The sequence below is a fragment of the Spermophilus citellus genome, assembly GCF_964194105.1.
Source record: "Spermophilus citellus genome assembly, chromosome: 3".
Taxonomy (NCBI): Eukaryota; Metazoa; Chordata; class Mammalia; order Rodentia; family Sciuridae; genus Spermophilus; species Spermophilus citellus.
This window is the reverse complement of record NC_138184.1, coordinates 77,020,718-77,046,940: the sequence shown is the minus strand read 5'-3', so window position 1 is coordinate 77,046,940 and position 26,223 is coordinate 77,020,718. Positions and strand designations below refer to the sequence as shown.

At 51.4% G+C, this 26,223-nt stretch overlaps 1 protein-coding gene across 7 annotated transcripts in view; it reads right to left on the bottom strand.

The window, feature by feature from the left end:
• ACACB (acetyl-CoA carboxylase beta) overlaps window positions 1-26,223 on the bottom strand; it is a 125,411-nt gene that overhangs the window by 70,660 nt on the left and 28,528 nt on the right. For 4 of the 7 annotated variants that reach the window (XM_081286017.1, XM_081286015.1, XM_081286016.1 and 1 more), the window contains 7 exons: window positions 9,572-9,704; window positions 6,565-6,703; window positions 3,545-3,654; window positions 3,036-3,117; window positions 1,457-1,555; window positions 635-744; window positions 345-455 (listed from right to left, as the gene is read on the bottom strand). In XM_081286017.1, coding sequence (XP_081142143.1) covers window positions 345-455; window positions 635-744; window positions 1,457-1,555; window positions 3,036-3,117; window positions 3,545-3,654; window positions 6,565-6,703; window positions 9,572-9,704 — 784 coding nt within the window. Of the gene's footprint in view, window positions 1-344; window positions 456-634; window positions 745-1,456; window positions 1,556-3,035; window positions 3,118-3,544; window positions 3,655-6,564; window positions 6,704-9,571; window positions 9,705-15,154; window positions 15,175-20,077; window positions 20,342-26,223 lie in introns of those variants that run through there. The other 3 variants (XM_081286018.1, XM_081286019.1, XM_081286021.1) reach the window with 2 other exon arrangements.

The following is a 26,223-nucleotide window of genomic DNA, read 5'->3' as shown; positions in this document are numbered from 1 at the left end:
CTCTCAAGAGGCAAATAGTTATTAACAGATATTTTGACCCAGCATCTCTGAAATTCTTGAATTCATAAACTCCCACCCTCTAAGGAGAAGGTGTGAAGGTCCACACAGACCGAGGTATGCACCTGCTTCACAACACAACCTGGATGGGGATGTGGCTCAGTGGTTAGAGCCCCTGCCCACCACATGCAAGGTCCCCGTCAAGCCCGAGCACTGCAGGATTACTGAGAGAGGGCACATACAACACACCCAGGACACGACTCCTGCACGTGGCTTCCTGGTGGTGATGGACTAATGCCAACAGGAGTAAGCTGGAGGGAAAGACCCCAAAGACACCCGCTGCTCACTTGTCTGAAGAGCATGGGGAAGTCTTCCGCGCTCTCCGCCTTCCGGATCCCTTTCCCTCCACCGCCTTCAGAAGCTTTGATCATCACTGGGAAACCAATTTTTTCTGCTTCCTGGGGGCAAAGGACAAACAGACCAAACAGACCTCCTTAGAGTGGAGGCAGCTGGTGGGGAGCAGGGGGAGGGGGGAGGGGGGAGGGGAGGGGGAGAGGGGGAGGGGGAGGGGGAGGAGGAGCAGGAGGAGGAGGGGGAGCAGGAGGAGGGGGAGGAGGAAGGGCGCCCCCCAGCTCACCTCCAGGCCCTCCTCGACGTCCCTCACGCAGCCCTGGTTGTACACGTCCTCAGGGACGCTGACTGGCCTCCCCTGCTGCCAATCGTCCTCTGTCCACTCCACTGTCAGGCCTGGAGAGTCACAGACAGGGCTGAAGGCTCCCAGGATGGGAGAATCACATGACCCGGAAACCATGGGGCTCACCCATGGAAATTTTTCAAGTCTTGGAGGAAAATATCAACTTGAACAGGAAACTCCTGAGACTTTTTCCTGTTTATTTTTTAACTTGTTCTAGAAATCCACCTTAGGAATTTATCCTAGGAAGATGATTAGAAAGCACCTGTAAGCTTATCGATTATCAAAGCTCCACTCCTTTGACTAATTTTTTAAACCAGAAAACTAATTAGGAAATAACCCAGATTGTATAAAACTACAAAGGATTATTAAGGAAATTATAGCATATCCATAGGATAATCCCATGCAGACATTTTAAATGGTGTAAAGTGTATTTGCTAACATAGATACTCAGAAGGAGAAAAAAATAAGTCACAAACTAGGAAATATAAGATTGGTTTTTTTAAAGGCTAAGTCCATTTAAAAAGCCTGAAAAAGGAGACATCTTCAATGCGATAAATGTTCAACACAGATCATAGGATTATGGGGGATTTCTGTTTCTTTTGTGGACATCTCACATTTTCGAAGTTGGCTACAATGAAGTCAAACCACCTGCGTAAGGTTTAATACTTTTTTTAAACAAAAGAATTTTTAAAAGCACACTCCTCTCAGGGGGACTGCTCACAGCAGCAAGACTGAGCCAAGAAGCTCCCCCCATAGGTCCCTTACCACTTCCGCTCCAGGGCAGGGTTGGGATCTGGAGGGTCTGGGCCACGATGGTGGAGGCGATCTTATCTCCCAAGGCCCACATGGCCTCGCTGGGGGGACCTGGGCAAGAAGGACAGCAGAATCCCATCAGTCAGGGGACCCAGAAGCAAGTGCAGGGGGCAGGACCAGGTGGGGAGTAAGGTGACAGGGAGAAGCACTCAGCTTCCAGCCCTGGAGGAGCCTGACCTCCTGCAGAGGGGAAGAGCATCTGTCTGCTGTTGCCTGGGTCGGCCTTCAACACCTGCGCACTATGAACACACCTGAGCGGCAACCAAGCCACGTGGCTCACACGAGATTCACGTGGAGGGACAGCCAAAAGCCGGACCAAGGGAGCAAGCCAGCACCTCGGAGAGCTGGGTGGGGCAGCAAGTATTTTCTATAAAGAACTGGACAGGAAATATTTTCAGTTTTGTGGGTCTGCTAGGCTCTGTCACAATGACTCAGCTCTGCGAGTCCATCTCCATCCCTCTGGCCTTTAGCATCCAAGGACTCAACTAACCAAGAATGGAAAATACATTTTAGCAGTTGTGTCTGGCATCTGGCTGGGTGTGGTGGGTCACGCCTGTAATCCCAGTAACTGGGGAGACCGAGGCAGGAGGATCACAAGTTTGAGGCCACCCTCCAAAACTCAGCAAAGTGGTAGGCAACTTAGTGAGACCCTGTCTCAAAATAAAAGAGGAGGCTGAGGCAGGAGGATTGTGAGATCAAAGCCAGCCTCAGCAAAAGTGAGGCACTAAGCAATTCAGTGAGACCCTGTCTCTAAATAAAATACAAAATAGGGCTGGGGATGGGGCTCAGTGGTCGAGTGCCCCTGAGTTCAATCCCTGGTGCCCTCCCTCCTCCCACCCCCCCAAATCACTGGGAATGTACATGTACAGACTTTTTTCCTGTCATTATTCCTTAAATAATACAGAATAACATAGCATTGATGTTGTATTAGGTAATCTAGAGATGACTTAAAGTATACAGGAGGTTGTATGAAAATACTATGGCATTTTATTGAAGGGCTTTGAGCATGTGCAGATCTGGGCATCTGCAGGGGTTGTGGAGCCAATCCCCAGAGGCACAGAAGGACACATGTACATGTACAGTTAACAGAGATGCACACAAGAAAAAAATCCAGAAGCCAACAAATGCCATAAGGCAACAAGGATCGTTTGACTTAATGAGACAGATGGGGGACTATGGTCTCAAGGGCACTCTAAAGACCTGAGAAACGGCACAAAGATGTGACGCTCTCAGAAACAGGACCTCCCAACCTATCAGATACCTGAACTTGGTTGAAACCCAGCAGGGGGTTCCGCTGGCCCCAGCAGCTTCCCTCTGTGGTAACCATGGCTACAGCTCCAGGTGCTGTGACCGAATGGATTCACCCAGTGTGCCCTCCCACCCTGGACTCCTTTGCTCTTCACAATGAAAAGGTGACATGGGGAGGCACAGTGACCCTCGCCCCACAGAGCAGCCCCAGAGAGAGGCTGTGACCCAGGTGAGCACGCTCCTGAGCCCTGATTCCCGCCGTCTGCTGGAGGACACACTGTACCTAGGAAAGCGATCCCGTGCTTGCACAGCAGCTCCGGAAGCTTGGGGTTCTCGGAGGCGTGGCCCCAGCCAGCCCACACGGCCTGCAAACACAGAAAGGGGTAAAAGAGCCTCCTTCAAAATCTCACCTCCCTGCTGGGCACAGTGGTGCAGCCTGTCATCCCAGTGGCTCAGGAGGCTGAGGCAGGAGGATCGCCAGTTCAAAGCCAGCCTCCGCAAAAGTGAGGCCCTGAGCACCTCAGTGCGACCCTGTCTCTAAATAAAATACAGAATAGGGTTGGGGCCGGGGCGGAGGGGGGGGGGCGGGGGCTCAGTGGTTGAGTGCCCCTGAGTTCAAACCCCAGTACGGAAAAGAAAAAAGCTCTCGCGGCCCCTCACACTATCAGCCTCTTCCCTGCCCTTCATCCTGGGGGACCCAGTGCCTCTGCCCCTTCTGAACGGCAGCACCCACCTGTCCCAGGGCTCAGGGGCATCACCCGCCCTAGGCACACCAGGCACCTGCCCAGTTACCTGCACGGGGATTCTCTTGGCAATGTCCACGATCAGCTCCACGTTGGCGTAGTTGTTGTTGTTGGTCCCCCCAGGGACGGGGACGTACTGGTCCGCCATCTTGATGTATTCTGGAATTGAACAGCAGGGAGGTCAGTGTCTGCAAGTCAACGGCAGAAACCAGAAGGGGCAGCTACAATCTGCTCCCTGAGAACAAGCCGTGAAGGCGTCATGTCAGCCACGGCCCAACACGGGAACTCAAAGAGCCGGATGGGATGTATGTGAGCACAGGTGTGACTGGACAAGGCCAGACGAGGACAAAGACACAGGAAGCCGTCTACAGGTAGGGGGATTAGGGGGATTAAAAAAAAATAAAGTTTATCTTGATATTGTTTTACCATTAAACAATCAATGGGTTTCTTTTAATTGTAAAGAAATACATAACACTGCCGGGCACAGTGGCACACACCTGTGATCCCAACGGCTCAGGAGGCTGAGGCAGGAGGATGGCGAGTTCACAGCCAGCCTCAGCAACTCAGCAAGGCCCTAAAGCAACTCAGCAAGACTCTGTCTTAAAATACAAAAAGAGGGGTTGGGGATGTGGCTCAAGCAGTAACGCGCTCGCCTGGCATGCGCGGGGCGCTGGGTTCGATCCTCAGCACCATATAAAAATAAAATAAAGATGTTGTGTCCACTGAAAACTGAAAAATAAATATTAAAAAAATTCTCTCTCTCTCTCTCTCTCTCTCTCTCTTAAAAGAAAAATACAAAAAGAGGACTGAGGATGTGGCTCAATGGTTAAGTGCCCCTAGGTTCAGTCCCCAGTACAAAATGTGTGTATGTGTGTGTGTGTGTGTGTGAAACGTAAACTTCAGCATCATATCCATTTGGTGTGCAGTTCACTAGTGTTCCACATCACTGTGAATCAAATCTTCAGAACCTTCTCATCTTACAGATCTAAACTGTGCACTCATAAACACCCTTCCCCTCCCTGAAGACCCTGGCGCTCCCTGTTCTGCACGCTGTCCCTAGGAATCCGACTATTCTAGTCCCCTCTTACCAGGGGACTCATACGGTATTTGTCTTTTGGGGACTGGTTTATTCCAATTGGCATAATGTCCTCAAGGTCCATTCACGTTGCCGCATATGACAAGATTTCCTTCCTTTTGAGGGCTGAATGCAACACGATGTTTTGATGCTAAAACACTCCTGCTCGGGGCTGGGAAGGAGCTCGGTGGTTGGGCACCTGCCTAGCATGCATGAGCCCTGGATCCGCAGCACACTGAAAATAAAATTAAATTAAAAATGCCAGGTATGCTGGCACGCACCTGGGATTCCAGGAACTTGGGAGTCTGAGGCAAGTTTGAGGCCGGCCTCAGCAACGTAGTGAGGCCCTAGGCAACTTGGTGAGACCCTATCTCAAAAATAAATGAATAAATAAAAAGGGACAGGGATGCAGCTCAGGGGTGAAGCATCCCTGGGTCCAACCTGGTCCCAAATAATTAAATTTAAAACTCATGCTCTTTAAGCTAGAAGTTCCACTCTAGAAACATGTCCTAAAAAGTCACTCAGGGAGGAGGGCAAAGAATGAGGTGAGAGGACGGTGGCTGGGCAGTGTTTGGGACTGTGAAAGCTAGACTCCATTCAAAGACCAGTGCCACCACGTCCTCCAGCCCGCCTGCTTCCGATGTCGGCCACTGGGGAGGTCCCAGGGGTCTCCTAGGCTCTGTCACAAGGTCCTTGTCGGCAGCCAGTCTTTCTTTAATGTCAGAGAAGATAAACAAGAAAATGGAGATAATAACTGCAGTCGGGAGTCAGTGCCAGAAGGAAACGCACCAGACCTTTCCAGAGAAGAGAGGAGGACATGGAGCTCTGAAGGTGGGGGAGGGGCCTGCCAGGCAAAAGGGGGTGGTGCCGGAGGCCAGCCTTGACAGCACTCGGCAGGAGGGAAGTGCAGGGTGGCCCAGGAGCCACCAGAGGCCAGTGTGACAGGGACCCAGAGAGGGAGGGCACCAGTTGGTAAGGCAGGTGCCCAGCAGGGCCTGAGTGGCCTTCCTTGCCAGGGTGAGGGTCTGGATTGATAGTCTAGCATGATGGAGGCCCCTGGGGGATAGGGGGCTCTGAACTCTGACACACCGAACTTCCAGTCCCACCTGTGTCACATGCTGGTCATGGGACACTGGGCAAGTGACAAATTTATGTCCCAGAGCCCCAACTGACTCATCTGTAAAATGAGCTGTGAGAAACAGACAAAGCTGTGTCCCTGCAGGGTGCAGCCCAGGGCCTGTGCTCCAGGAGGACTCACGGGACAGCGCTGAGCTTTATGGCCTGGGAACAGCACCGGGCTCTGCAGCCATTCGAGAAGGGGCAGGACAAGACCTGAGCGGGTTTTCAAAACATCACTTTGGCTGCTCCGTGAAAAAGGGTCTGGAAAGGGATAGGTTTATTGGGGCGGGGGGGGGGGGGGGGGAGCGTGTTTCAAGATCCTCCTGCCTCAGCCTCCTGAGCCACCAGGCTTACAGGTGGGTGCCACCGCACCCAGCTTATTTATTTATTTTTATGGGGTGCTGAGGATGGAACTCAGTGCCTCACTCGGGCTTCACAAGCAGTCAGGAGTCAATGCCAGGAAGGAAACGCACCAGACTGTTCCAGAGAAGAGAGGGGGACACTCAGTGTCAGTGCCACAACTCACTCATGTTAAGAGCAGATGCTTAGTTAAAGAAAGAGGGAGCAGCTGGACACAGTGGCCCACGCCTGTCATCCGAACGGCTGGGGAGGCTGAGGCAGGAGGATGGCAAGTTCAGAGCCAGCCTCAGCCAAAGCAAGGCCCTAAGCAACTCAGGGAGGCCCTGTCTCTAAATCAAATGCAAAATAGGGCTGGGGATGGGGCTCAGTGGTTGAGTGCCCCTGAGTTCCATCCCTGGTACCAAAAAAGAAAGAAGGAAGGGAGGGAGGGAGGGAAGGAGGAGGGGCAAACAAATTCAGACTCATGAGAGGAGGCATGCGCAGAGAATGATGGACGAGAGGTGAGGGTCAGGCACCTGCATTGGCCTTGAGGTCCTCGGGGGTCACCATGACCACAAACCGGATGGCTCGCTCGTTGCGGAACATCTCATAGGCCCACCTGCGGATGGAGCGCATGCACTTGACCGCGGCGATCCCGTTGTTGGCAATGAGCACCTGCAGGGCACAACCAGGAGACAGTCAGGTGCCCGTCTGCCCGCGGCGGAGGCCCTCCACCCAGGCCGGCCTCGCATAGCGCCCGCGGCGCTTCGTGTCTCTCTGGGTTTCTACAGCACGTCGCCGCTCAGAGCCAGGCGCTCGAGGTTTGCGGCCGAGTGTGTGGACAATGGAAGGCACGGAAGAGAGAACACCTCCGCGAGACAGTTTGGCGGTGACAAGCCACAGGGCAACTGCATTTCGCCTACCTCAGTTCATCCTCACAGCTGCCCTTGGAAGAGGCTTCATTATTATCCTATTTGGGTTAAAGACACCAAAACTCAGAGGAGTCATGGCACCTTCCTAAGGTCACATGGCCAGCAAGGGGCGGAGCGGGCACTCAGCAATCACCTGAGCTCTGAGCTGTCCCCCCAGCGGCCTCTGGGATCTAAAGGCCCAGGGTCTGGGATTTGGTAGGAAGGATCAGCAGAGGGCAGGGAACAAGTCCTGGTGTGGACTCCTCGGTGTGTGCTGAACTCCTGTGTGGCTTTAGGTAGATCTCCCTCTCTGGGCTTTACATCCCCACCAGGAAGCCAGCTGGCTGTCCTCCCCGCCTGGGCTTTCAGAAATAAAACCAAACCCCAGTTTTCTTGTTTCACAAAACAAATTAGCCTGGGTGTTGGTGATGCATGCCCGTAATTGCAAGTTCAGGGCCAGACTGGACAACTAACCAGACCCTGTCTCAAAAGAAAACAAGAATGAAGGAAAAAAGTTCTGGGTAGGGAGCTCAGTGGTAGGTAGAATACCTCTGGGTTCAATACCTAGTGAGGGAGGGAACACTCCGCGGAGTCTGTCCTCAAGTTCTGACTTACAAAACAATCTCGTCAAAGAAATCCTCCGGACCTCTGTACAATCTCCCTGAAGCCCTGCCAGGCAAGTCTCATTAGGGATTCTGAATGTGGTTGCCTCTATTTTATGGGAGGGAAAACTGATCCCAAGGAATTCACATCCCATGAGCAGCTGCACTAGAATTTGACCCCAGAGTCCAGAACAGTCTCAGGGTCAGTATTCTTTCCACCCTGTCAAAAACACTTCTTAGAGAAATGCAAATTAAAACTGCACTAAGATTCCATCTCACTCCAGTCAGAATGGCAATCATCAAGGATATAACAAATGTATTCAAGGAACAATAAATGCTGGCGAGGTTGTGGGGGAAGGTACACTCACACACTGCAAATTGGTGCCGCCACTCTGGAAAGCAGTATGCAGATTCCTCAGAATACTTGAAATGGAACCACCATATGACTCAGTTATCCCACTCCTCAGTTTATACACAAAGGACTTAAAATCAGCATACTACAGTGATGGCCACATCAATGTTTATAGCAGCTCAATTCACAACAGCTAAGCTTTGGAACCAACCTAGGTGCCCTTCAACAGATAAATGGATAAAGAAAATATGCTACTTATACACAATGGAATTTTACTCGGCCATAAAGAAGAATGAAATTATGGCATTTGCCAGTAAATGGATGGAACGGGAGACTATCATGCTAAGTGAAATTAGCCAGTCCCAAAGAACCAAAGGCTGAATGTTCTCTGTGATATGTGGATGCTTAATCACAAAAAGGGGGTGGTAGGAAAGATGAGATGTACTTTGGATTAGACAAAGGGAAATAAAGGCAATGGAGGGGGGATGGGAGTGGGAAAGATAGTAGAATGAGTCGGACATCACTTCCCTATGTGCGATGTGAATACACAACCAGTGCAACTCCACATCATATTCAACCACACAATGGGAAGTCATACTCCTTATATGTATAATATATCAAACACATCCTACTGTCACGTGTAACTGATAAGAACAATTTTTTAAAATGCCTCTCAGGAAGGAATGATGAACCGGCTGGACGGTCCCTTTCTCATTCTTATTACCAAAGCAAGACTTGGTCGAGAGAGAAGGGTTCTGGGTGGCCCCATTTGTTTTAGCACATTCTGGTAGCCAACTTGGGATGGTGGAGGAAGGGGGCTTGCTGCTGTAATCCCCATGGCTGTGGCTTTCCCTCGAGCCAAGGTCAGATCCTAAGCCACCAAGTGCAGCAGCTCTGGGCACAGGAGGCCTCCTGACCCCTGAGAACTCCATGCCCGCCCCCTGCTGGGCTGGTGCAAAATAGTCCCTGGTGAGTGTGACCAAAATGCAGCTTCTGGATCCTCCTCAGGAGTCTAAGCCTCAGGGTCTGGGACAGGCTGGGAGACTCTCAACCACAAGACCGGCCACGGCAGGGCAGGAACCGAGGAGGTCTCCACGGGTCAGTGCTGCTCTCACTAGGATGGGTCAGGGCATGGGGGCCTCTGGGTCCCACAGCTGGGGTCCAAATCCCACACCCACCATCGGGCAACTTCCCCTCTCTGGACCTCAGTTTCCAAATTTCCAAATCTGTGAAAATAAAACCCGCTGATAAAGCTGTGGAGATGGCCAATGTCATAGAGCAGGTAACAGGCAGCTGCCCCCAAGTGGGCCCTCAAGAAATGGTTTCCTGCTGCTACTGCTTCTGCGGTGGCTACCAGACACGGCATCCAGATGAAATGGAGGAGGATGAGACCTGGCAGCCACACGGGCCTGGGTTTAAACCCAGGCTCTGCCACCCCTGAGCTACCCGACCCAGATGACCAGCATTAGGTCTCTGAGTCCACCTTGTCCAGGAATCCATCAGGAATAACCAAACAGCGCCAGGCCCCAGGCCTTCCTGAAGTCAAGCGCCCTGCACCCAGCAACTATCACGAGGGGGTGGCCCTTGGGCCCCTCTGCGCAGCACCGGGGAGGAACCTAAGGCTGGTTCCCCCCTCCACTCCCACTCAGCCCCACCCAGAGTGCAGGACCCTCTGTACCTTCTCGATGACCCGATCCCCACCAAAGCGTGTGACAAACTCGGCCGGGGAAGCCACGGTGAAGTCTCTGTGCGCGTCCAGCTTCTTGTGTTCCCGGCCCCTCTTTACCAGGTGCAGCCCCGACATGCTCGGCCTGCGGAGGGAGACGCCATGAGGGAGGGGACAGGGCTCAGGGAGGGCGTGGGGACTCCGTACCTGTAAGTCCCACGTCAACAGGGAAACCAGGTGCAACAGAGCCCCCACCCCACAGTCGCCTCCTGAGACCCTGAAGCAGTTCACCAGGAAGCTCAAGAGCAGGAAGCACCCACCACCTCAGGAGACCAGCGATTGAACTCAGAGGGTACGACCGACCCCTTGACTTGCCATGCCTCAAATTCAGTTTTAGTTGACATACTATAATTTAGGAACTCAAATACTAAAATACTCTCTACCAGGGATGGGTGTTTTATGATCAGGGAGGAAGGCCTATGTTCTAATATTTCAGGCTTGTTAAATCTTCCTTGAACTTGCTGGGCACCAGGGGCGCACGCCTGTAATCTCAGTGGCTCAGGAGGCTGAGGCAGGAGGATCCAAAGTTTGAGGCCACCTTCAGCAATTTAGCAAGGCCCTAAGCAACTTAGTGAGATCCTGTCTTGAAATTTAAAAATTAAATTAAAAGGGCTGGGAATTTAGCTCAGTGGTAAAGTGCCCCTGGGTTCAATCCCTGGTACAAAAAAAAAAAAAAAATCCATGAATTTTTTCGTATGCATATTTCAAATTTTAAGGGAAAAACACTGAAAACAATGTTTTGAAATCACAACAAAATAGAGGTCCTTTGCTCTCACACCAGAAGAGATCACTGTTGATTCTTCCCATCTCTTCACACTAGCAAAGTATGTAATAATAGGCGCCCTCAGTCACCCATTGCTTGATGAGGGGGAAGCCTTTGGAGAGGGGTGTAGTTAGGCGGTCCTGCTACCATGCAAACGTCAGAGAGTGTATTTGCACAAACTAGGCCAGAACTTGGTAACGATCTCACAGGGACCTCTGACATATCAGTGATCTGTCATTGACTGAAAGGTCATTATCTGGCATACAACTACACTCTTAGGAATGGTCCACTGGAGACATCATCTATGGCCTCCCCATCTTGAGAGGTTAGAATCTAACTCTTACATGGGTGTCCCATGGGGTTTCCCTTCGCTGGATCCTTAGACCTCCATTTGCCCTTCCTCTGAATTAGAACCTCAGAGGAATCTCTGGGGGATCAATGGGTTCCCTCTTTCTCCATGGACTCCCTTGTCTTGCTGGAGCACATCCTCTAGGAGCTTTTTCTGATAACAAGACAGGATGATGGCAGGGCACGTGACAATGATACCCTCAACGTACCTGCCCTGTTCTTGGGTGCCCTGAGCCTCCTGGTCACCACCACCCTGGAGACGCCCTTGGATGCTGTGTTGGATCTCCTGTCTTCTGTGAGGCTTTTCCTTAGTTTACTCTCTAGTTTCATTGGATGGCATCCTTAAGTAGCTTTCTAAGAAAGGGCATTTGGTGGGCTAAGTGTTCTGTGGCGTTGCATATTCTAAAATGTCTTTCTTCTGCCTTCATATTCAACTCTATCATTTGACAGTGGATGGAATTTTAGAAAGGAAAACCTCCTCCTTCAGAGTTTTGGGAGGGAGTATCATCTTCATCCCATCCCTATTTTGTATTTTTTTTAGAGACAGGGTCTCCCTGAGTTGCTTAGGACCTCTATGTTGCTGAGGCTGGTTTTGAACTCGCGATCCTCCTGCCTCATCCTCCTGAGCCTCTGGAATCAGAGGTGTGTGCCACCATGTCCGGCACCAGTCCCATCTTGTCATGACTTCTGAGGTGGTTTAGATCCTTGATTCTTTGTAGATAACCTATTATTTCATATCCAGAAGCCTGGAGGCTCTTCTCTGTCGCAGGTAGAGGATAACTTCATGGGGATGAGCCCAGGTATGTCTGCTGCCATTAATGAGGCTGCAGATCCCTGAATCTGCTCTGGTTGTGTGTGCACTGCTGGGGACAGAACCCAGGGCCTCAGGCATGCTGGGCAGGTGCCCCACCCCTGAGCCCACCCCAGCCCTGATGCTCAGTCTGGAAATTCACCTCCTAGGACTTTGTCTCCAAATACCTCCTCACCTTCCCCTTTCCTCGAGTCCTCTTGTTGGGGTGCTGACGTTCCTAGCCTAGGGTGCATCTCCCCCCGACTTCTCTTCTACCTTCTTCCTCAGCCTCCTCTTCTACCCTGCTCTCAAACGGTCAGCATCCTGGGGTCTCTTTCTCTACAGCAGCCTGTTCCGTGGGGTAGCGTCCTGCCTGACCTCGCAGGGTCGGGGTGACACTACTTCTCCTAAGTTTCCCGTCTGAGGCCGGCTTGCCTGGGCTCTGTCTTCCATGTTAGAAACTGTCCCCAAGGGCGGGGGTGTGGCTAGCAAGCCCCAAGCCCTGGTTCAAAAGACGGAGGGAGGGAAGGGGATGGAAGGAGTCGGCAGGCACCCGAAGGCTGTCGACTCTGGTCACACCCTCGTGACGGTGGGAAACTGAGCTTGGAAGCACTGGGTGGGGCTGCTGGGCCAGTCTGGTGGCCCGGGTGCTGGGGAAGCCGCAGAGGCTTTCTCCCTCTCCGGGCAGACTCCCTGGGGAGGTCTCCGGGTCTTTGGCTCAGACCACGGAGGCCAGCAGGACCCTGGGCACAGGGCAGTTCCGAGGACTACACACAGGGGACCAGCCCTGCAGCTCCACCCACCCATCTCCAGTCAGACCCCTCTGCTTGTCCCCGAGAATGCTCCACTTCCCTCTGCCGCCTTCTGCTGGGGTCAGAGTGACAGCCAGCCGCGGGACAAGAGAAGGGACGTGGGACTCTTCACCTCATCCTTCTCATTTTAGTACCGCCACCCTCCACCCCCCTTCAGCCCCAATTCCACACGCACCCCATGTCGCCAGCCCCTGTGCCTTTTGGGGGTTCCACGGCACAGATCTGGGGACGGTGGCAGGGGGTTCCCAGCTTTCTTGGATCTGCTAATTCAGTTACCACTTGCTCATCTGCTTTCCAGCTAATCTCCTTTCCTGTTCTCCAGGGGTGATGGGTTTCCATCTCTTTAAAAATAAACAAACAGCCAGGCACAGTTGTGCACATCTGTAATCCCAGCTACGTGGGAGGCTGAGGCCGAAGGATCGCAAGTTTGAGGCCAGCCATAACAACTTGGGGAGAGACCCTCTCTCTAAATACAAATTTAAAAGGTCTGGGGGCATACCTCAGGGATAGAGTGCCCCTGGGTTCCCTCCCCAGTACCCGCCTACCTGTGTACCCAAATAAGTAAATAAATAAATCTCGTTGCTGTCACTTGGAGAGGTCCTGATAGAAGCAGAATAAAGTTGCACACTTAGTCCAATCCATTAACCTGCCGATGGGGTCTTTGGGAGCCACCCCCACCCCAGGAATCAGGTCAGAGGTTAACCACCAGAGGTCTGTGTGGCAACCGCACCGTCAGGCATCTTGGGAGGCCAGGGTTGAATGGATTCAAGGAGCCAAAAGTCCTGGTAAAGAACTTGATCCCAGAGATGACCACCAGCACGCCACTGGCCGCTGTCCAAGCAGGGATCAGCAAAGCCAGGAGCGCATGAGCAGCTGGAAGTTGGAATTCCATTTTATAGATGGGCAAACTGAGGCCCAGCCAGGCCAAAGAGCCGGGACCCCCGCAAGTCAGCAGGCCTGGTGCTCTGTGCCTCTTGCACAGGGTAGGCCGGAAAAGTGGCGTGTATGTGGGGATGTTTCTGCTACGTAGAGTCTCCATGCCCCAGAGAGTGCCCCATGGCAAAGCCCTTCCACCTTCCCAAACCTGTCACCTGCCACCCAAGCCCCAGTGGAGCCACCCAAGGCTCTGCCTGTCAGAAGAAGAAATGGGCTTCTGCGCCTCAGGAACAAAGAGAGAAATGAATGACTGCAACCCTTGAAATGCCACAAGCAACAAGATATGGGCCCGGATGACGACAAAGCAGTGGCCAGCACCTCCGGCCTGGAGGTGGCCTGGCCTCCCGCTGCTGCCTCACTGGGAGCAGATGCTCTTCCGAGACCTCCTGGGGCGGGACTGCGGAGGAGGCCGGCTTCACACAGGTGCCGGGGACAGTCATCATCATCGTGCAAATGTGAGGAGTGCTTTTGTCACAGCTGCCCTCCAAAGCCCCTGCTTACGAGGACAGGCAGAGGTGGCCTGAGGGCTATCATCTGCAGGCCCCTGATCTAGGCAAACAGACGCCAAGATGTGAACAGCCCCCATGTTGAGGGGGCGGGGAGGCAGTTAAATACAATTTCTCTTCTCTTTGCCGAAAATTTTTTCTTACAAATATATTCTATATGAAATGTAGGTATTATTTTCTATAAGAGAAAAAAAAAAAAAAAGCTGGCTGGGCAAGGTGGCCGCACACCTGCAATCCCAGAGGTTCTGGAGGCTGAGGCAGGAGGATCGTGAGTTCAAAGCCAGCCTTAGCAACTCAGTGATGCCTTCAGCAACTCAGGAAGACCCTGTCTCTACATCAAAATTTTTTTAAGAAAGGGTTGGGGGTGTGGTTCAGTGGTCAAGTGCCCCCGGATTCAATCCCTGGTACCAAAAGAAAAAAGCTATTAATTTTGTAGTAGAGACACCCAAGGCCACAGCCTTCCGGTGTCCCTTGGGCAAGGTGCCCGGGTATCGCGTGTCTAAAGTGGTGATAGTAAAACATTCCTCACTAAAGAAAGCCATACACAGAGATAGGGATTCAACAAGGCCCTGAGGATAAACCAGCCTAGAAAGTGAGGGCCGGCACCTGTGCGGTAAATGCCAGGACACCAGGAGGCCCAGACACAGCTGCTCTCTACCCAACCAGGGAGAACAGGAGCCGCCGCCAGGCCCCACCCGCCCACTCTCCCCGTTCTCTCTGGGACCCTCCTTTGCTCTAGAAAGTCCAGCAGGTCTCACCCCATCCACGCCGACACCAGAGCTCTCAGCCTCGGACTTAAAGCACAATCGAGGAAAAGTCCATCCCGAGGCCCAGAAAGACCTGCTCAGGGCTGCCACTGTGACAAAGCTGGTGACAGAGCCCCTTGTCAGGCAAGCCACATGCCCACCACCAACGGGGAGGTGAGCGTTCAGCACTGCCAGGTGGCCTTGTGTCTGGCCCAGTCCAGGATGGTAGCTATTTTGATTCTTTTTGGACAATACCAGAGGCCAACCAGTGTTGGCTCTAGACAGCTGACCTTCAGCTGGCCTTTGCTCCAGTTAAAGGAGAACCAACATCCTGAGGCTACGCCTTCCACCCTGACCTTACGTGGCAGGGGAGGGTGTGGGAAGAAATGTTCCCCAGAGACTCTGGAAATGGCTTTGGTGGCAATCAACAATAGAGGAAGTGCCAAATACAGTCAGCTGTCAGAGCACAAGACCAGGCAGGACTGTACTGGGAAGAGAGGAAACAAAGATTCTCAAGTGTCTGCTCCAGACTAGGCTCAGCGGGGCTTCTCACTGAATTCCCACAGCCCTGTGCAGGAAAGGCTATCATTTCCTGCACATGATGAGGAGACCGAGGTTCAGAGAGCCCACTTACCTGAGTCACACAGCGGACAAGCGGCAGAGCTGGGCTTCCAATCCAACTCTATCCGATCTCAGAATCTAATTTTGAGGCAGAAGGATATCTGAGATAAATGGAAACACCTCTATTGATTAGACTTTAAAAACAAGCATTACACACACTGCCTCTGAAATAAAAGACAATATATGCAATGCTAACATCTCGACTTGGGGCGGTTTTGATCCCCAGGGGACACAAGGCAATACCTACAGACATTTTTGGTGGTCACAATTTGGGGAGTGTGCTAGTGACATCTAGTGGGCAGAGGCCAAGGATGTTGTTCAGCTTCCTACAGTGCACAGGACAGCAGAGCCCCCATTGAGAAATCCTGATAGACTGAATCCAGACTCTACTACTTACATCCTGAGAAAGTTACTCTTCTTATTTTGGGGTGGGTGGGTACCAGGGATTGAACTCAGAGCACTGGACCACTGAGCCACATCCCCAGCCCTATTTTGCATTTTATTTAGAGACAGGGTCTCACTGAGTCGCTTAGGGCCTCACTGTTGCTGAGGCTGGCTTTGAACTCACGATCCTCCAGTCTCAGCCTCCAAGGCCACTGGGATGACAGGCCACAGTTGAAAGTTAGTTTAATACACTGTGCCTCAGTTCCCTCATAGGATGGAATAATAAAAGTATTGGGAAATAAATGTCAGGGCCTGGCCTTCTGCCAAGTGCTCAGCTGCTGTACGTCCCTGCAGAGCAGCCATTACTGCAGCCTGGGGCGGCCCACTGGGTAGGGGCCGGGCATTACCCAGCCCTGGAGTCCTCAGCCTCTTCCACAAACAGGACGGCAAAAGCCACCCTGACGGTGAGCCCAGGGGAGGAAAGGGATCTTGGGGGCCAAAACATTCCTCTTATCAGAAAGCAAGAAAGGACACAGCGTGGCCCAGGAAAAGCTAACAACTCGGAACTTCTCTAAAAGTGGGCTCCCAGATAAAGAGGCCCTTGGGAGTTTCTCAGGCCACCATCCTCCCAATGCCTTCTGAGATGACCAACAGGCCCGGGATGGGCAAAGGAGGGCTCAGGGGCCAATGCAATCTGCCACGAGCTAAGAATGATTCAACATTTTAAATGGTTGGGGAGGGGAAGGGGAAGGGGCTGAGGCTGGGGCTGGGGCTGGGGCTGAGCCTAGAGCGCTCGCCTGGCATGTGCGGGGCGCTGGGTTCCATCCCCAGCACCACATAAAAATAAAATAAAGGTACTGTGTCCACCTACAACTAAAACAAAATATTTGAAAAAAGAAATGGCTGGGGAAAGACTCCTCTTTGGTGACACATGAAAATTAAATGAAATTCCAAGTTCGGTGTCCGTGAATGTTGGGACACAGCCAGGCCCGTTCAACCGCCCAGCTTACGGCTGGCTGTGGGTGCAAGAAGCGGCAGGGGTGGTTGTAAGAGACCATATGCCACGAAGCGGAGAATATTTACTATCTGGCCTTAATGAAAGCGGCCTGCAGACCTGAGCCATGCAGCTGTTTCCAACACTGACAGCACCCAGAACTCATGAAGCAGCATTTCTAGAGGTCTTGATGGGGGGCCCAGGCATCTCTTTGTCAGAGTCCTCCCCCCTCCCCCCAGGAAATTCTAAGGCACAGCCAAGGGTGAGACCCCCCCCCAAGAGCCACAAGGAACATTTCAATGCAAGCAGCCGCCCAGGCTCTGAGCACAACTCCCAGTGCAGTGACGTCCCTCAACAAGGGGACTCCCCGCAGCCCAGATTCTTCTGCTTCCCCCTCCCCAACTTTATTTCGTCCCTTTGAACCCAAGTGTCTTCCCAGAAGCCTTTTCTCCTCCATCCGGGTCCTGTTCTCTGAACTCTGACCCGGTTCACATGCCAAGGAAAGCTGGGCAGCGCTGGGACCGACGTAGGGTTTCTGGATCCTCAGATGACCCAGGACTCCAGGGAAGGCTCCCAAGAGACTCTTGACTCCCCAGAGGTCTCTCGCCACTGAACAGGACTTGGCCCTTATGGGTAGTGAGACTGGTGCTGAGCCAGGAAGGCCTCAAGGCTGGCGTCCTCAAGAACCCTGGGAAGACCCGCCAGCATCAACCCCAGGGACAAACACAGCTGGATGGTGCCTGCTGCAGGTCACTGGGCTCAGTGGCCCAGCCCCCCACAAGCTATGCGTCTAACCCCAGAGCTTTAGCATCCTTAGCCAGCTGTAAGCTAATGGAGGAGCGAGGACATTCCCCAAACAGCACATCCATGCTATCATCAATATGGGGACCCTACGTACTGGGCTTACTGGGACAGTTTCAAATTCTTCCAAGATTTTTTTTTTTTTAATAAAGTAGTTTGTGAAATGTATTTATATTGAGAATAAAGCAGACAATTCAATGGATTTGACTGAGATGCTCAACTTCTTGGATAAATAGCTTTAAAGATCAGGAAGACTCTCTCCTTGGCACGGCCTGATTTGGTGACACTCTAGGATTTGAGTGTTTTTGCCGCAGGACACAGATTAGGGCTTCAAATGGGGAAGAAATGGGATCTCCGCGCTCCCTGAAGGACTCAGTGCACCAGAAGGATGTGACCCAGACCCAGTCCCAGACCTAGTGCTGCCCCTCCTCTGGCCCTTTGCTCCTCTGGCCTTGGGCACTTCCAGGAAGGTGCTCTTGACAGCGGATCTGCTCTGCAGCAGGACCGAAGAACAGCAGGCCAGCGGCAGGCCGGCCTCCCTCCGGGCAGCTGGCTGCAGGATGGGACACTTCTCTTGACCTCTCTGGACCTCTCCTCTGAGGCTAAAGCCCCTGAGGCCCTGTGCGTCCAGGAGTTCCTGCTTCCCCAGGACACGCATGAGTCACAGTGACAAGTTACGCAGCGAGGGCTATAGTCTTCTGACCACTCCAGCATTAGGAGGGCTCGCTTATTTTTTGCAGGTTCTACAGTGAACCCTCTGGGTGACAGCCTGGGTCTGAATCTCCATTCTGACCTCACCAGTGCTGAAGACTTCAGTTTCCTGATGGTACAAGAAACAGGGACGATGGCAGCCACCTAGAGCCCTTGGGCATGAGATCACATCTCCAAAGCACAGATAGTAGCAATTAGAATTACACGAGACCCACACACACACACTTATCACAGGACACACGTTCTTAGACTCCCAGTGGAGGCCTGAAACCCTGGATGGTACTGAACCCTACAGACGTGGTTTTCTCCTATACGTATCTATGATCAAATTTAACTTACAAGTTAGGCACAATAAGAGATTGATGACAATTAATAGTAAAATAGAATAATTATAACAAGATACTGTAATAAAACTGCCAGAATCGCTATTCTTATGCATGGGGGACATTATAAAGTAAAATAGGGTGAGTTGAACACAAGAAGTGGAATGCCATGACTAACGTGCAGGTAGCATATATGGAATGGATACACTGAACAACAGGATGATTCACATCCTGGGTGAGACTGCACTGCATGGGACTGCACCACACTACTCAGAATGGTGAGCAATTTAAACCCTAGAAATTTATCTAGAATGTCTCATTTAATATTTTTGTATTATGATTGACGGAAAGCAAAACCACAGATAAGGGGGGAATGTTATATCCAGAAGACATCTGGCTCCCCTCCGGATTGGAAATTCTTGGAGGGCAGAAGTTATGTCTCACATTTTTGTGACCCTTCCTGGTCCCAGAGGCAGGCTTTATGGTTGGGAGGTGTGCAAGGAACATTTACACACCAGGCAAATTACCCTACATGATGAAGGAGGCAGAAACTCAGCTACAAGTTCCTCATCATGCTGTCCATAATGGCAAGAAAGGGGGAAACAGCTCAAATATCCTCTATTTATAAGTGGGTCACTTACACATTTAAGGTGTACCCATTTACACAAACACTCTGGACCCAGTAAAAGCATGGTGTACAGGAGGGGTTGACCAGTGTTTTCTGTCAAAGGTCAGTCAACAAACACTTCAGGTGTCAAACACTTCAGGGCCAATCTCTGCCCCCAACTCAACCTGGACGATAAAGCACAAAAACTAATGAGTGTGGCTGTGTTCCCATAAAACTTTATTTGTGGACACTGACCCCTGAATCTCACATAATTGTCACAAGTCACAAAACAGTATTCTTTTGATTTTTCAACCCTTTAAGTACCCTAAGAACCAGTCTGTTCTCATGCTGTCATTAGCAGGCAATGGGTCAGTTTGGATCTAGCTGATGGAAGAATACTAAAAGCGAATTTCAGTACAATATGCTCTGAATGACCCAATATTATAAATTAAAACACCTCCTGGAAAAAAAGAAAATGGACTTCAAGGATATACAACTGTTGACCCTCAGAAGGGATGGAATTATGGTGGGTTTTGTTCGTCCTTTTGGCTAATCTATAACTTTCCACAACAAAAATAGCATTGTTTTGGTAAATTGTTGAAAAATGCAATAAAATAAGGACAAATAGGAAAATAAGCAACATCAAGCAGGTTCGGCTAAGAAGCTCTGGGGCACAAAGATGCCTAAACTAATCGACTGGGAAAAAACGACCTTAATGCGATGTCTGCTCCGGTCCAGCTCAACTGTTCCTAGGTTTCAGCTTCAAAAAAATCCTGCCTTCCACGACCCCGTCACCTTTCTCAAGGCCACAGGGATGAAGAGGGGGAGAGGGCGGCTCCCACCCACCGACCCATCTCGGGGCACCACGGGGCTCCGGAGCGCCCCCCTCCGAGCATCCGCGCTCCCTGCAGGTCCCGCCTCCCCGCCATGGCCAGCCGGGGCAGCAAGACCGGCTCCAGGAACCAGCAGCCAACCCTGAGCTTGCGTTTCTTTGGATCGGGATAAGGGAAAAGGAGGGTGTTAGGAGGACGCACAGCCTGACTTCTGGGGGCTGGGGAGGGAGAACTGCAAACACTGGTCAAAGGTAACCGTCAGTAAAACTGCAGGCTTACTTACTTCACTTTGCGATCAGGAAAACAGACCTTGCACTTGGCAGGACTCATGATGACCGACCCGCCGACCAGTCCCACGCAACTCCTGCTGGGGGGCGGCGCTTGCACCCCCTAGTGCCCTGGAGCAGCCCCGGATCCCGAGGCCCAGTAGGGCCGCCAGGTCACGGCCCGGAGCCGCAGGAGCCGTCCTGGAGCGCCTCGGGCCGCGTCCTGCGACAGCCGGCCGGCTCCCGACCCTGCGCTGCGCCTGCCCCATCCCGAAACGCGTCCTGCGCGCGAGTGTCAGAGGCCGACGCTACCGCCCGGCCCCGCCCACGCCCCGCCCACGCCTCCGGGTGGGCTCGCCCCGCCCCCTGCGCAGGGCCCGCCCCCGGGCCGGCCACCAGTCACCCAGCGCTGACCTTGGGCGCCGGAGGAGAGCAGCGGAAGACTATTAAAACCCTGCCTTTCGCTTTCCTCCCCAGCTCCCTGCCCTGGGGAAGAAGAATTCTAGACTGCGTACCCCTACCGAGCACAGCAATGGACATGCTAGAACCCAAGCAGCACTGGGAAGTGTTGGGAAATATGGGAAATTTAAAATGAGAGGTTCCTGCGGAGCCTGTTAAAAGCTCCCGTTGTCAGGACAACTTCTGGCTTCCGAGCTCCTGTTTCTCACTCCCAGGAACTGGTGTGCTTGGCAACCACTGCCAACCCAGTGACCGTCCAGCGAACGCTGGACCCAGGGAACCACCTGGGTCCCCTCCAGGTCAACAGGACCCCAGCTGCCCCTGTCATCCTAAATAAAATCCCAGGAAGACTGACATTTACGGAGTACGCCTTAGTCACACCCTCACAGTGATCTGATAGTTTTTCTTCCCATCCCACAGAAACCGTGGCCCAGACAGGTTTGTCGGCCAAAGTGACAGAGCTGGACCCAGTGCCTGGGTTTCAGTCAGAAGGAATGCAGGATGCATTTACAAGGAATATAAGACGAAAAACCCAAACACTGCATAGAAAACACTAAGAATAATGAATATAACGGGAGCTGGCGCTGGGGCTCAGTTGGCAGAGAGAGCTTGGCAGAAGGTCCTGGGCTCGATCCCCAGCACAAGAAAATAACAACAATAACAGTGTAATAAATATAACCTATGTTCATAACAAAGGAACAGGCAAAAAATACTGTGAATACTGGCTAATAAATTCCTTTCAAAGACTGGGCACGGTGGTGCACACCTGTCATCCCAGTGGCTCGGGAGGCTGAGGCAGGAGGCTCAAAGCCAGCCTCAGCAAAAGTGAAACACTAAGTAAGCCCTGTCTCTAAATAAAAATACAAAATAGGGCTGAGGATGTGGCTCAGGGGTCGAGTGCCCCTGAGTTCAATCGCCAGTACAAAAAAAAAAAAAAAATTCCTTTCAAAAGGTACAGGCAGGGTCACACCTCCAGGGAGCACCCCAAATTGCCATAATGTGAACTGTGACCCCTTTTGCCCCAGTTGTAGAAACAGTCCTGCCTGAGGGCAGTGAATCGCTGTGCTCTAACCATGTGTTAAATAACATTTCAACAAGTTTAAAAGAATACAAAATAGTTGGGTGGGATGATGCCCGCCTGTAATTCCAGACTCAGGAGGCTGAGGCAAGAGGATGGCAAGCTGGAGACCAGCCTCAGCAACTTAGCAAGGCCCTAAGAAACTTAACCAGACCCTGTCTCAAAACAAAACGACGACGACAAAAAGGACAGTGATGTAGCTCGTGGTAGTGCACCCCTAAGTTACTACCCCAGGGAAGAAAGAAGAGACAAACCAAACAGGTGGACAAAATTCTTAGTTCTGGGCTGGGGATGTGGCTCAAGTGGTAGCGCGCTCGCCTGGCGTTCGTGCGACCCGGGTTCGATCCTCAGCACCACATACCAACAAAGATGTTGTGTCCGCTGAGAACTAAAAAATAAATATTAAAAATTCTCTCTCTCTCTCTCTCTCTCTCTCTCTCTCTCCTCTCTCACTCTCTCTTAAAAAAAATTCTTAGTTCTTCAGGGTTCTAGAAGGTTCTTCATGGCCTTATCTTTGCCCCTCCAAAAAAGAAATCCACATTTGGAAGTTCTTTCATGCTTTCATTTTTTCTTTTTTTTTTTTTTCAAGTTTCAAAGCATACCAAAAAGTATTCATTTGTCCAGTGACCCAAATTTAAAAGTAAAACTCCTCAAGCTGGGGAGTGTGGCTCAGAGGTAGAGCACGTGCCTAGCAGCTTGATCCCTTCGGCCACACACATGAACAAAAATCTTGGGGGTTGGGGATACAGCTCAGTGGTCGAGCCCTTGCCTAGCATGCATGAAACCCTGGATTCCATCCCCAGCACCACGAAGTAAACAAATAAATAAGTATCTACCTCAAACATAGGGAAATCAGGAAATTAAAATATTTCAAACACCCGACCTTGCCCAGTCGTGTAAAAGAGAACTGTTTGCCAGCTTCCTTGCATTGTTCTAGAGTCTTATTCTTGGTTGCCAAAGCCCAAACATTCTTCACACTGTGTAGATATTTTACCTCCTCTGCTAAGACTACCTGAAAGGCATCTAACACACCTTGCTTTTACCCAGGGCCTAAGGAAAGGGAGGTCACCTAGGTGGGCTTAGATAATGAGAATGATCATGACATGGATTTATCCCAATTCTATTTTTTCCCCTGAAACAGTCTCTCACTAAGTTGGCCTCCAACTCCTGGGCTCAAGCAGTTCTCCTGCCCCAGCCTCCCTAGTAGCTAGAATTAATGGTGGACACCTTAGCACCCAGCTGGTTTCTCTCTGCCTGTATTATTAGGGAATAGAAGATAGGAATGAAGGAACACTATGTACCCTGTGCACTAAGCCACCTTTATGGTGGTTGTTAGGTTTTTGCAGTACTAGGGATTGAACCCAGAGGCACTCGACCACAGAACTACATCCCCAGCCCCAGACTTTTATTCATTCATTCATTCATTCATTCATTTTGGAGATAGGGTCTCACTAAATTGCCCAGGCTGGCCTCTAACTTGCAATCCTCCTGCTTCAGCCTTTCCAATAGCTGTGATTATGGGTGTGAGAGCACCACCACGCCTGGCTTCTACACCACCTTTATACAGACAGTACTTGTGCTTTTCAATGAATTTGAAAAAAAAAAATTTGAAAGTGGCTTCAATAGCTGTCTTTTTTGTTTGTTTGTTTGTTTGTTTGTTTGGGGGGATTGAACCCAGGGGTGCTTTACCACTGAGTTAAGTCCACAACCCTTTTTATTTTTATTTTTTTGAAACAGGGCCTTGCTAAGTTGCGAACTTGGGATCCTCCTATCTCAGCCTCCCCGATGTCACTGGGATTACAGGGGTGTGCACTGATCCTGGCGCTGTCTTGCTCTTTAAGACCTTCCTCTCAGACTCATCAGAGGCTAAATTTAGCTTGTTGGTGTTGCCGAGATACAAACCACACACTGTCAACAAAAAAAGGCAGGAATGGTAAAAACATTGTTCTACAGGCTCCCGTGGGCCTGTCCTTACCCTCCAATGTGACCCTAAGGAAATCTCTTCTCTCCACTTACTCATCTATAAACACATCCATATATAGTTTGCTTTCATCAAAAGAAAAATAAAATAGAAAGAATTCCTTTAACTATATGAGGGAGGAAATGTTACATTAAGTTCAGAGCAGAAATGAGGGATTTTTCTAAAAAACAGCACTGCCAGGCATGATGGGTCACACCTGTCATTCTAGCGGCTGAGGAGGCTGAGGCAGGAGGATCATGAGTTCAAAGCCAGCCTCAGCAAAAGAGAGGTGCTAAGCAGCTCAGGGAGACCCTGTCTCTAAATAAAATACAAAATAGGGCTGGGGCTGTGGCTCAGTGGTCGAGTGTCCCTGAGTTCCATAACAGTACCAAAAAAAAAAAAAAAAAAAAAAAAACAGAGTATGATGCTTAAGGGAACAGAGGCAGTAAATGGAGTTAGCTGCTCCGTACCCTGCACTCATTTAAGAGCAACCCCGCAACCTCAATATCTGTCCCCCAAGTAGAACAACTCAAAGACAAGAGATCTTTTTCTCCCAAGCCCCCAGAAAACATTTTAGGAGCTATGAAAATGAGGTTTCTTCCAGCCCCTTCCTGAATCAATCAATCAATAAATAAAATATAGAAAGATCCTTGGCGTTCTGCTTACAAACACACACACAAAAAAAATATTTATAGGTGATTTAAAGATTCATGGCCTGCTCAGTGCTTGGCGCTGATGGGAAGAGGTGGAGACGGGGACCATGAACAGGAAGAGGCCGCGGCTCCCATTTCAAGCCACTGGGGATGCTGTTTGGAGAGGGAGGGTGGCGCAGGGCCCTGGTGTCACTTTCCTGGTGTTCTCTGACCTACTGGGCAGGGCCACCTCCTTCAGGCAGACTCCACGGGGCTTCCCTGGGGTCCTGGGTCTGCACCCCTAAACTTCCTACCTTGAGGACACCAGCAGGGACGGGGCAGCAGCCCGGGAAGGACCCGGCACCTACGGGTCCTTTGTCCTTCATCTGCCTTTGCAGTCCCCTCCCTCCTCCATGGATGCAGGTGCCACATCCTTAGGTGCATACCAGCCTGGGCCACTGAGGGCCACTGAGCCACCTCTGGGCCATCTGCTCCCAGCCCGTCTCACCAACCGGCCGAGGCAGGCATGTTGTGGTCCTACTTCTGCTCAGCAGGAAATCGCAGCTCAGACGAGTAACGGGACAGGCCTGAACCCAGACTTGACCCAGACAGTAAGGATCGTGGCCTCACTGTGACACTGTGCCTTGGACCCAGTGACTGTGATGGCGCAGCGCGACCTGCGTTCATTGTGGTGACCACGGGAACTCCGAAAGCCTGATCCCAGCCCTGCGAGGGAGCGATGCTAGGACCTCATTTTAGAGGACAAGGAGACACAGAGCGTCATGCAACTGGGCCCCAAAGGCACATGGCGGCTATGTGGAGGGACAGCCCAGCAGCCTCCAGGACGTGGCCTCAGCATGTGTGCCCTTCACGGCTCCACGACCTGTGGGCAGGGGTGGGAAATGCCCCGGGCCTTGGGCAGCCGGGCCTCTGGTTCATGCTGGCCTCCCTGAGGACAAGGACCAGTCTCGCCCTCTAAAGATGCATCCACAGCACCCCACACAGTGCCTGGCACCCAGCACAAATGCTCCCGAGCCAAGGAACTGATGGCATAAACCTTAGCGTCTCCTCTTGGCCATGCCACAAACTCTCTGGGGACCAGGGAGAAAACTGCTCCAAATGGACACATTTCCTACATTTTCCACCATCTCCCTCCCCAGTCCCCTCTGCACACACCCACACCGAGACTATAAGAGCCACAAACAGCCTTGGAGCCTGCAGTTCAGTCTCCAGAGGGCAGGAGAGCTCTCCAAGGTCAAACGGCTTAAAGGTCACCCGGGAAACAGTCCCTGCCTCCTGACCTTTCCTGTCAACAGGAAGAACATGACAGGACATGGCTGAAGAGTGGTTTGTGTGCTCTGAAATGAGGAAGGAAGGGGAGGGAGGTGGCTTTCTGGAGCCCAAGCCTCTTCCCCACCCCAGGGAGAGGGAGCAGCAGCCCCGACACTAGCAGCTGGGTCTAGGTTTCCGTGGCACTGCAGGTCCCAGTACCCTGGGAGCCTCAGATGCTTCTGGGCTTCAGCTTCTTAATCTAGGAAGTGCAAACAGCTGGTTCACTCCCCCATCATTTATACTGTTTTATTATGAGACATCGTTAAAGGTGTTATGATATTTAGAGGAGAAAGTTAGAAAATGCAGAAGAAATTTTCAATCATTCATAATCATACTCCAAAAAGACAATGACCATTCACTATCTGGAGACACTCCTTACAGTACACACACACACACACACACACACTTTTTAAGCCCCAGGATTTCTGTGCATAATGTGCTACATTACACACAATCCACAATCCCTTATCTAAAACTCCCAGAGTCCTGTGTGCTTTGAAATTGGGATTTGTTTGTTTATGAATGAAGGTAAAGCTATTTTTGTTTGTTGGTTTGGTTTTGAGTACCAGGGGATCGAAACCAAGGCGCTTAACCACTGAGCCACATCTCCAGCCCTTTAGATTTTTAATTTTGAGGTAGGGTCTCACTAAGTTGCTAAAACAGGCTTTGAACTTGGGATCCTCCTGCCTCAGCCTCCAGAGC